At 41.9% G+C, this 11,607-nt stretch overlaps 2 protein-coding genes across 4 annotated transcripts; one reads left to right on the top strand and one right to left on the bottom strand.

The window, feature by feature from the left end:
- Positions 1-939: 939 nt before the first annotated feature.
- Positions 940-1,446, top strand: RB195_019287 (uncharacterized protein; the record flags this gene model as incomplete). The annotated part of the gene is made up of 1 exon (XM_064187077.1): positions 940-1,446. One exon carries the CDS (start codon positions 940-942, stop codon positions 1,444-1,446), a length of 507 nt encoding a protein of 168 aa, XP_064042958.1.
- Positions 1,447-3,671: 2,225 nt separating this feature from the next.
- On the bottom strand, positions 3,672-7,937 carry RB195_019286 (uncharacterized protein; the record flags this gene model as incomplete). 3 transcript variants are annotated; one of them, XM_064187075.1, is made up of 12 exons in its annotated part: positions 3,672-3,782; positions 3,850-3,980; positions 4,044-4,218; positions 4,969-5,049; positions 5,325-5,443; positions 5,530-5,651; positions 5,704-5,783; positions 5,838-5,940; positions 6,425-6,592; positions 6,654-6,771; positions 6,854-6,921; positions 7,840-7,937. In XM_064187075.1, the coding sequence occupies 12 exons, from the start codon at positions 7,935-7,937 to the stop codon at positions 3,672-3,674; spliced, it is 1,374 nt and encodes a 457-aa protein (XP_064042956.1). The 3 variants fall into 3 exon arrangements, with proteins under 3 accessions (XP_064042956.1, XP_064042955.1, XP_064042957.1); XM_064187074.1 differs by having other exon boundaries at positions 3,850-4,218; XM_064187076.1 differs by lacking the exon at positions 6,854-6,921 and having other exon boundaries at positions 7,840-7,852.
- Positions 7,938-11,607: the final 3,670 nt, after the last annotated feature.

Genomic DNA, 11,607 nt, shown 5'->3' with positions numbered 1-11,607 from the left:
ATTATAAAATGCATAACAGTGCAGAACGGACAGTACTACGCTAACAAGTTCTCGAGGCCTAAAATCGTAGGAAAAATCAAATTGAGTGAAACAATCTCTTATTTACGGTGAACTTGGAAACGAGTAGCTGTGCATCAACCTGCATTTTGTGACATTGCTGCCAAACGGAATGAATCATGCGTCATGACAAATTTGGCCAAGTCTTGCTAATGTCTTGCTAATGCTTTTCTAGGCTTCTACGAAATCCCTGCTTCTTTGCTGCGCTACAGAAAAAATGCATTAGAGGCCAGCCCGTCTTTAGTATCCGGAATCTGCACTATCTACTGCGGCAATAATGATGGAAAGAAGATGGAAGGCCTTGAGAAACTATTGCAACAACTTGTTGTAGGAATTTGGCTCAACGTCGTCAAGATGCGCCTTTGTACGACTGCTCGATCAAAGGTTACTAGATTAAAGTCCTAGATCGTAAGTGCTCATAGACCTGTGGAAACCGCCAAAGACAACGATCAGGACGCCTTCTATGATGAAGTCAAGAATTTGATGTCTGAGGCACTCAACCAGCAGGTGGTCGATCAACGCGAATAAGCAGATGGGACTCAAGCAACAATCCGATGTGCTTCGAGAATGGTATAGAATGGTACATAGAATATAGCGTAGCGCACATCGTCTGAGTTATGTGACTTTTATGAACAGACGTGCCTCATCATCACGTTCAAGAGGAATCATTGGTGTCATCAGCTTGCGTGGTAAACGTCAACCCTTTTGTCGCCTTAGCGCTAGCGGAAGATGAGAATTCTCAAACTTCAACTCAATGAAGTCCAGGTGAGGAACATTCCTCAATTGGAAGCTCGAATATTTAGAGCTGATTGGGACACTTTTCATTTTCAAGAGATGGTTCCACAAGGCAAGCTGAGCAGTTCTTAGTCAACCGAGAATCGAATGACAGTTCTGATAGACGAAGAATGGAAAACGAAGTTCCGTCAACGAGTATCTGTTCATATGGAGTGTGGATCAGGAAAAAGCTGCTCGATGCAGACATTCTTCACAAAGTGTATCAAGAACACTAAAAAGGAAACGCATCCAGTTCTAACACCGCTGATGAGATTTGCCTTTGCATCTGCCGCAATAAGATTCAAGTATAATTCTGCATACATCACTCGCAACACTGGCGATCCTGACCAGGAAAAGCGTTTGAGAGGGAAATTTTGCCGTCAGCTGCAGCAAGATTCTGAAAGCGAATGGACGTTGGGAGCGAAGAGTTTTGAAAAATCGTTTGAGGACAAGAACTCGCAGAGAGCCTATGCTTCATTAAGACAGTATAGCCAAAAGGTGAGAAGGTGTTCACCAGTTCTTAATAATGAAGTGGCTGTTGGTGAAAGGAACACTACCAATTTGGAGGGATCACTTCAAGACGTTAATGAACCGGCGAGCGCCGTCAACTACTGAACTCGAGCACGTTCATAGAGCGATACATGAGGTTAGCGAAGAACTACCGACTGTGTCGGAGGTTCTGTTCTGTAACCAAAAGGTGGACGATCGAAAGTTTGATGGAGATGATGAAATTAGAACAGAAATGCTAAAATATCTTTTTTCGTCTGGGGTCAGTGAAATGACGAAGGTCACAACATGGATCGACAAAAGGATACCTGATTCGAGGAGGCACGCTATCATAATTCATCTATGGAATACATCTACGCACTGATAATTGCAAGCAGATTTGATTCTCCTTGAGACCTTGAACGGGAATCAAGATGTACGGGCAACTGGTCGAACTCGTTGATGAGTTGTTAGCTGGGCCGTATGCTGAAGAACAACGCCAGCTACGACAAGGATATTCAGCAAAGACCCGCTAAGCATTTCTGCATTTAACCCCTTAACGAAATGCCTGTGCTCGACCCCCATCATTGACGAAGTCAAGCTGTGAGTCTACCTATCTGCAGTTCACCCCATCCCATGTACGGATTGGGCAGCACCGTTTACGGTGACGGAGAGACTTAATTGCAGGTTGGCTGCTTTTAGCCTAAGGTATGCCAGAATGAAGATGTTTACGCGGAAATTGGTTGTGGTGTACCGGCGCATGACGCGTAGAAGGTATGAACATCTCGCACCGCCATCGAAAGTAGTTACAAAAAATTATTTTGGCCTTTTCGGTCGCGTTCTGAGAAGTCTGTCGGGTTCAAGCTGGAAAAGGCCACCTGGTAGAAAACTAAAGTTTTGGATTGACGTGGTAAACGAGGGCCTGAGAAAAATTTTCATCGATAAGTAGTTGAAACGGAATGTCAGGTTTGGCAGGATAACAACGTGGTACGGATTTCAGGTGAAGTGTTCGTATACAGGACCGTAGATTATGGTGAGGAGGGTGATTCTGTCCATTTCTTCCCTAATTGACGTAAAAAACGCCCCGGACGACACGGCTTCGAACGATACGGTGCGCTATTTTATTGGAGCGCGCCAACCTTGTGCACGCGCCGCATCCTCTGGACCATTTTTTTTACGGCAATTAGGAACAAATGGAAGGAATCACCCCACCCCCCATAATCTACTAGCGCGCATAAGAATACTCCACCTGAAATCCGTACCACCTCAGATTCGTGGGGTGATGCCTTTAAGTCAAAGTAAGTCAATTGACGATGTTTAGTTCAGAACAGGTCAAGTTTAAATGACGATCAAAAGCGTGATCAAGTTGAACTTTGCCTGGTAATCCAGAAAAAACGTGAGAAATTGCCTTGGCCGCATGACGCAATTTACGTGACGTGGCGCAACTTACGCCTATGATTGTGGCGTTGCCAGTGTTCTACCACTTAGTAGGTAGCATCGCATTGTGGAAGCATGTGTAAACAAGGCAGTTTCACATTCACACGCTTTCTTCTACACAACTGTTAGGAACTGAAGGTGGTCAAGTTCTTAATCGTGAACTATGACTCTACTCTCTATCTATTCGTGATAAAATCTCAAACTCGACTAATTTGTGGTACGCTGAACTTATTTCGAATAAATCTTTGGTTCTTTAACAGTTTTTTAAAACAGATATTGGAACCGATTGACCTGCAAATATTCAGTAGTAGCATTAATAACGGGGTTTTTGTGTAGAGAATGTGTTTTTTTACAACCCAGGTAAATTCTATTTAGATGCATTACAAGTAGTTGTATGGTCAATATAATAGTCATACCTTTATTCAAAGTAAGTAAACCTTGTTTCACCTGTGTGGCATCCAAGAAGGCATTTTCTTCGCACAAGAAAAATTTCTCATCAGTTCGATTCATCAGCGACAGGTACTTCTGCAAAAGGCTAGTTAGTTGATCTCAACGATGATGTTTTAAAGGAAAACACGGATAGTGGTAATTGAAATTATTCAAAAAAAACCGACAAAGACTTTTTCGAGTTATAGTGAAACTATAAAATGAAAGTTTAAGTCTTGAGTTTTCTTCAAAGTGAGAAAAACACATAGAAATTAGAATTACTTACAAAAAGCGTTTTACATAAGCTACAAAATGTCATGTAAAATTCGAAAAATAATTTTTCATTCTACAAGACTTCGTCACTTTGATTTTCCAATTCACTATCGAATGGTCCTAATATTTTAAAAATAGTTTCAATTTAAAGTTGCAATTTTCAGTCTGAAAATAAACGCTCATGACTCACTCATCAACCTAGTAATATCTAAGGATATCTATTCCCTCACTTCTTCCTCCATATCGTCTTGCTCCACGTCTGACTCATCTTCTTCTTCATGACCTTCGATTAGAGCTGGCATCAAATTCTGAGGAAGTCTGTTGAGGTCCTGAACTCAAGAAGATTATGTTGGTTTAGTTTGAATTAATTAATCTACTACACATCAACTGATGCACCTGCCATGGTGTATAGTCAACGGATTCGCAAGGTGGAAGGCAGTCTCTCCTCGCACCCTCTTCCATAGCCTTACTCACAACTGCGCGGACACAACCGAAATAGTCATCAACACTACAAGGCTTCACTGATGCTGAGAGGAATAAGAAGTTTTGTAGGCAGTCGAATTCACACGAAACGAAGTACGAAATCAAACCTATTTGTGGATCAGTGAAGGCTCTAGCCATAGAGCACTCGCACTCGTACTCAATCTCCCTCAGTATTTTGCGCACTTCGCACGTGCGTATGTTGAGTGAGGAATTGAAGTCTTGAGCAGCCTCCATGTGCTCAGGAGTTTCAGTAGTGCAATGCTGTCCTGGCAGGCGGATATGCTGAATTAATTATCATAAACACAAAAGATACAGAACATGGAGGTTGGTATTTGTTATTCCCTACGGATGCTCTGGCAAAATCAATTTCTACTCAGAATAGGGTGGTGGATGTGCAAGCGACGCATACAGATTACAGAGTTTTGCAGGGTATTTTCATATTTACCTTTTCCTACTAAATTTCCTTAACTTCCTTCAATCGCGTTGTTAGCTGAAGCACAAATCGGTTTTTCATCTTTTCAGACAAGATTGGTACCAAGTTTTCGACCCCACTGGGATGAAAGACTTGATTGTTCTACGACGGTTTTGAACCATCGACTGCACAGATTTATTGGTGACGTCTCACCGCTGCACTATACCCGCTTCCATCATATTTATAAATGAAATGAAAACGTCCGACTTTGTCCTTCTTGTGGAAATAAATCTTACACCACAATCTTTACGTCCAAAATTTGTCCAAGACAAAAAAATCAATATGACTCTGTATGGACCTCCATACAAATATAATGTCGGGTCGAAATGACCGGAAGCCTGGAGAAGCCCGTTGTCGAAGCAGTGGTTGCAGTCATAACGCCACCCTGGTTCCACACATATCCAGGGTTCGAGCGGAGCGAGCGACGGTCCCGCCTCCACTGCAACCGTTAGTTCCACCGCCGTTCTACAAGCCCATGCGCGCACGCATCTGCACCAGAGTTCTGCTGGTTTGGCCAAAATATGCATCGAAGAGAGTGCAGTCAGAAAAGAATCACTCACGTGTTGCATCCGGAACCGAATATCCATGGCATAGCCAGAAGGGATGTTGACGCCGTTGTGACTCGTGAGCGGTTGACTTGTCTTAAACACAAACAGAGGGCTCAAAGCTAGAAATAGATTTACTGTACCGACTGAAACGACAAATCTAGAAAGATATACAATGAGAAATAAGGGATTTGAGAGTAGAGTTGCAATAATCCCTGATGGTGTCGCCCAATTCTTACTGTTTATTCACCAAAAAAATAGGGATAAATTGTTCCTAGGTTAAAAGCCGAGAAATAGAGCTTAGTTATGGTTTCCACAAAATACAATCACATCGGTAGGGTGACAGGTAATGAGATATCGCGGAACCTTACCTGATTGTAGATAAGAATTTTCAGTCCAGGAAGTGACTTCGTGCGGAAATGTGTTGTGCAGGCGTCGACTCTCTCATAAGTTTCAACGTTAAGAAGAAGTCGAATAGAATGTCCCACACCTCAAAATGGTACAAGAAACTAGATGGCGCTCAAGTTATATTTCTTTCACCGAAAACAGGAATACCTTGAAGGCAGGAATACTTACCACTTCCTACAACTTGTAGAGGATTTTTAGGGTCTGTATTTATCGCCCAACACAACCCGGTCAACGTCCAAACGGGCTTAAAGTCGCTTAGACGACAACTTGTTCCATTGGGCCATGTACATCTAAAAATCTGACATCTTTTAGCAATCAATCAACCCACTGAGTCGTACACACCCCAGAATCATTCTAGACTTCCAATGTGCTGCGTTGCGAAGGAAACGGACCGCATCCATGTCCCAACTTCGTTCTATTACCTGCAACTGCGCATAGAAATTTAGCCATGCGAAAGCGTAACAAAAAAAAGTCACCTCTTCAAAGATATTCCTCGGTTTCCCTGCTAAGGATTTCAGGGTACCGTTACTTGCTCGTGCCCGCCTGTTGAGTATTCTTGCACCCGTAATGTAGGTCAATCTTAAGAGAATTCTACATGTTTTATCTGTCTTTAGAGAACGACTACACTTCGCTACACTACGACTCCTCTTTGCTGTCCACTAATTTCATCACGCCGCAGAAAGTTACTTTTTTCGCTTCTTCGCATTTGTTTTGTGTCTCTGTTTTTATATGATTTTGAACCTTATACTAAATCGAAAGCTGTTTTCTGCCGAAAGAAAGATTAGGCCTGACATATCGTAAATTGAGGAGAAGCAAGGAGTATTGTACGTATATTATGTTATGCTACCTACAGGCTTCTCCTTGCGGTCCCGCTTTTTTATCTGTAGTAGTTTACAATGTGTTTCAGAAGAATTTGCAGCCTTAGAAGAAGGATACTGACTATTTGAGTGAGTAGACTGTTGGTAGGCAGACTTTTCTTGGCTTGTAAAAAATAAAAAGTCAAAGAAGTTGGAAGAAAAAAATTAAAAGAACACCATGCAAAAATGAACAGTTGAGAAATTACCTGAACTGATTGTTGTTACATATTGCAACAGTGGGGAAAGCAATGGAAGAAGGATATTCCGCCTGAATATTGGTGGCTACCGGTTCCGAATAGAATAATGCTAATTGGAAATAAATTTGGACAAGAGCAAGTATAACGAATATTACAATAATGAAACACCATATGTATCTGAAAAAAAGTATTTCTGGAAAACATATATGAACTCAGATTGCCTACGCGTAGAGCTTACCTGGAGAGTGGATCGCTCGCTTTCAGGTGGCGTACGCCATCCATGTTAGCTTCCCTTACAATATCAAGGAGATCATTTTTCTCGCTATCCAACTCCAACACTCCAGAAGAAGTCTCGACTACAACGAAGCATGAGACCACAATGTGCCTTTCTACGTGCGATCGCAGTTGCAAGCAAAATAATTTAAGTGCTGAACTCACTGAGAGTGAACCTTCGATTGGTCGGTGATGGAGAGCGCGGCGAAAGAGAGATTGAATTTGCTGGTGAGCTAGATGGAGAAGTGAAAACGACACGAAATCCGGTGGAAAAGGAACACGGTAATTTTCGACTTCTTTTTGATGAGGAAAAGAAGAGAGTACTTTAAGATAATTGACAGTTGGAAAACGAGTGAACTTGATTAGGTGAGGTGCTAATTTCTTCTCCTTGAAAACATAAGGCAATAAGTTTAAGTGTCAATAGAAACACTTTCAAGTATTTCGTCTTCGCCTTGGAGAGGAATTTACGGCAAGAAAAGCCGAATCTTAGAATGGGATTTTTAAAGACAATTACACTGGGAAGAGATCGAATACTATAGCATCTTCGGGGGAGTTTTGTCTCAAAAAAATCGATCCCATTATGAGATCAAAGCTTTTTCCGGTTTCTTCCTCATACAAGCTATGCAACACAACTGAAACAGCAGTTAAAGCGTAGTTTGGGACAGCTGCCACGTTTTCGAATACCGCTGAAGGTCATTTCGCTAAATTTCCGATATAGTTACTGTTTCATAATGCTGAGAATTAAAGGTTAAAGCCAGCACATCAAGAATCTGACGTGGTGAAGGAATCTGCGCTCATGTCTCCTTATTCGTCGTAAAAAGCGGCGTGAAAGGTGTCCTTTTCACGATTTCCGTCGCAAAACGCCACCATTGTGCACGCACCGCGTCCACGAGCGAGCGGTTTTTCCTCACCAGGCTATTCAAGTGAAACCAATGAGTAGGCTGCAGAGGAGAGGATCGTGTAGATGTAGGAGCGTTAAACCTAGTTGGTAAAAACTAATGAAAACCGGTTCCCACGCCGTTTTTTACTACGATAAGGAAGTGACGAGCGGAAACACCTCTGATCCCGCAATCTACAACCCATCCCTAGATTTTCGCGCGGATTCCTTCACCACGTCAGATACGTGGTATGCCGCTTTGAAAGTGACGTACCGTATGACGACATGAGATGAAGGTAATTGGTAGAGATTGACTGAATTATTGTCTGAACCCGCGAAGGTGTTCGCAAGGCGTTCCGCCATGCGAGGCATAGCTTTCTTCAGAAGTTTATCAGAGCTGATGAGGTGCAGATCCCATTGTTATGTGTTCTTTTTCCTGCAAGTAAATGGCAGCACTTACTTTGAAGCAAGAAGGGTCAAAATAAAGCAAACAAACAGCTATTAAACAGAGAACATTTTGGGAAATTCACCTTAAACAACACAACTATCATGGAAATAAGTAAATACAAATATAATAGTAAGCAATAACGAGCTAAAAGAAACAATGAGTTGGGAAGTCCAAATTTCCCTTTTGTTTCAGAAACATTTATTTGTTCAAATGTTCACATTAAAATGAACACCAAAGTTGAAGAGATGAACGAAAACGAAAGCTAGGGCATGGGTCAACTGGAATTTTGCAAGTGTGCACAAAGAGGAGAATGATGAGGAACTCCCAAATTCTTTAGGTGATGCGATTGTTATTGCATCAATATGAGAAAGTTTATGGGGAGTTTTTCTCGTAATGTGTTTAAACGATGAAACGGTACGTAAATTGAAGGATTGCTCAGTAGAAAACAACACCACACGGCGGTGCAAAGAGCGAGAGATTGCTTAAGCAAAAAGATTTGGATGTCGTGAGTTCGTAAAACTACAATGATTTTGGTAATTTATTTAACCATGTAAAGATGCTCTAAAGGAGATGAAAAGGAGGATGAGTCTCTTACTGGAAGTTATGAAGCAATTCTTATGAATTGGATGAAGAGATCCAAATAGATTCCGTCAGTAACGGTGATGAGTTTGCTAGTGAGGAAAATTTCCCTCTGGAGGAATCTTATGCTTGTAAATAGAACAAAGAAAATGAAACCACGAATATCCGTCTAATAGTCAAATAATAATCAAATATATCCGGTGCTGAGAGGTTCCACTGAGTCCGAGCGGTCAACGGTTCGACCCCATCCAAAGGCAAGAGAACCTTTCATTTTTGCGACGTCGATAGGTCGGTGTCGTAGCTGTCCGTAAAAAAGGGTACTAATTGGACAAGCCAAATATTCGCAAGTCATTCTAGAGGACTCACAAACTTCTCTTAAATGCTCGAAATCTTGGAGTGATCTCAAACGCTTTGGTGCACTCAGAATGATTAAACAAACCACATGCGCCTTAGCCCTTATTCCTCATATACAATGTGTTGGTTGTGTTTTAGGTCGTATGGCACTTGTGTAGTTAGCTCCGCCAACTATGATTGATGCGACTATGTGCGGTACATAGGAAAAAAGACGACTTAAGCCATATTAACTACTAAAGAAACAGAAATATCATATCATATATTATTATTATTATTATTATATATTTCTACTCCTAAAGAGGGCAACATTCAAAAATTTCAAACATTATCTAAAACTCCCACCCACAAATCGCGTATACGCACTAATAGAAAACACAATTGCAAGGTTTTCCACCGCCGTAACTCTGAGACATAAATATAAAATAAATAGAACAAGTAGTACAAATGTAGATACTAATTTTATTCACAATATGTGAATAAAATTATTGATTGAAGAATATGTTCGCAAAACCATGTATTTGTAATCAACTCCCTCTTCCGACACATTTTGATGTGTTGGCCTGTAGCTAAGAAAAGAGGAGCAATAGCACCATATGTGCCATGTGGACAAGTATGAGGAAAATTCAGGATGAAGTCAGGGTGAATAGTGCACCACACGTTGATGGTACGCTGTGTCCTGAGCATTCAACACATTTGCCTCAAAGTTTTGGATTTAAAGGGGAAAAGTCATTGAGGGCGACAGGCGGCTGCGTTGTATCGTTGCTGTGAGTCATAAATCTTGGCAATGTAGCGAACATTGCTCTCGCAGGTTGAAAACATTAATGAAGGTACGAATTACACTTTCTTTTCTACACAGAGGGGCACGCTGGGTCACGTACGAACTATAGAACCTGCACAGTTACATTGCGGAAGTTACTTGGATATTGGAAAGGTGCTGTTGTCCTGGCCACTGCCAAAGCCCAACCCAATTAGGTCAAATATCTAGAGGGAGTGGGACCTTTGACAACAACTTTTCGCTGCGCTAAACTGCCGAGCATTCTCGACCTGAGGTACTCGGGTCACTCGGTGTCGAGTTCAGAGTGCGCGACACCAAGTCTCGCAAGCTATGGAACGGTGACGTATGGATGGATTCTGCAGATGGAGCTCTTTCTCTAGATCAAGAAGGTTGGTCAGAGCTGCGTGCAAGAACGATGAGCCTCGGCGAAGATGCGGGCAACCGCTTCAGGCTATAATACCAGCCGGCCGAGGTCAAGAGGCCAAAAGTAAGCCATTCTGCGCAGAAACAACAGTTGTTTGTAGTACGATGTGGAGATATTCTTCGTAAGAGTTCGCTCTTGAGGTCATTCTTACGCAAACAGCACATGTAGATGTTCTTTTTGTTTCGACGCAATGGAACGTGATGACGTTATAGCGGTGGTAGAAATTATGCACTTTGAAAGTTAACTAGCATAGTTAATAAACTATTTGAAGGTGTAATGTGCTTGTTAATACTGTGGTGAGTGGAACACTCCAGCTTTAGTCCACACTGAACAACACTAGGCACATATAATATTTTTGATGTGTGGCACGACTGAATGCACCATATGCTGTTAGGCATTCCATGTGTTTGTACTAAGTACTGAATACATTAGAAGTTGCCCCGAAGGCAGCACACCGCGAAATCGACGATTTTTTGGCCCCTGTGGGGGATCTAGAGTTCGGATTGCAGACGAGTGTGATTACAAGAAGCGTTAGTAGTAGTGGCTGGTTCACAAATGTTGTGCTATCATATCCAGAATTTCTGGAATTTGAGGCATCAGCAGCGTCCGTACGATCCTTCTGCGGAAACGTCTCTGTCGCAATGACTTACGTGTCGTAGAGTGATGATTCTACTACTAGGAATATGATGATTCCACTTTCTTCCTGTGATGTTTATCAACGTCGGTCAAGAATTTGGAACGGACCTCAAAGATATTTCGTTTCTGTTCCCTAGTTCCTTGTCCTACAGTGATTAGGAGTCGGAATAAGGGGCGTTCCAGGATTTGCAAAAGGGAGGGGAACTTGGCAGGTTTTTACTGTAGTACCTGTGAATTACTTTCCAACCCCACTGGGAAAAGATCCTAGCCTTTTAGCAATTCCACCGAAATCTCCACTTCTACCATTTTCCTCAAATTACTGATTAGCTTCAACAAATAGCGAAACTTCGGATTTGAAAAAAATCCCGTTTCATTACGTTCCTAAGGAATTGGAGAATCCTCCAAAAGCTCCCGAAGAGCTTCCAAATGACAGGTGTTCCGAGCCATCGGACCAGGTTGCGAAGGAAATTCGTTTTTAAGGCAATGTTTGTTTGGGAGAACTCCTTTTCGATGTGTGGAGTGGTAAGATGCCTGCAGCAAATTTCGATTATTTGACTCTGACTTCCAAGCTATAAAGCGTCAAACAAATTCACGAAACCTTCAGTCAGGTCATGCTTGCTGCTCTTGCACGTCCAGTGAAGTTTGTGTTCTTAGATCGAACAAAAAATTCCAGACATCTCTTCACTGGATTATGTTTTGGACGGATCGGTCGGCCGATTTTTTGGAGATAAACCTGGCTTCTACCCTTATATATAATTAGTGTCCGTACTTCTCGAACAAAAGCAAATACAAAATCGACATTTCCAACTTCTGTCTGTGCCAGATT

The sequence above is a fragment of the Necator americanus genome, chromosome II (genome assembly GCF_031761385.1).
Source record: "Necator americanus strain Aroian chromosome II, whole genome shotgun sequence".
Classification (NCBI taxonomy): Eukaryota; Metazoa; Nematoda; class Chromadorea; order Rhabditida; family Ancylostomatidae; genus Necator; species Necator americanus.
This window is presented reverse-complemented; position numbering and strand designations above follow the sequence as displayed.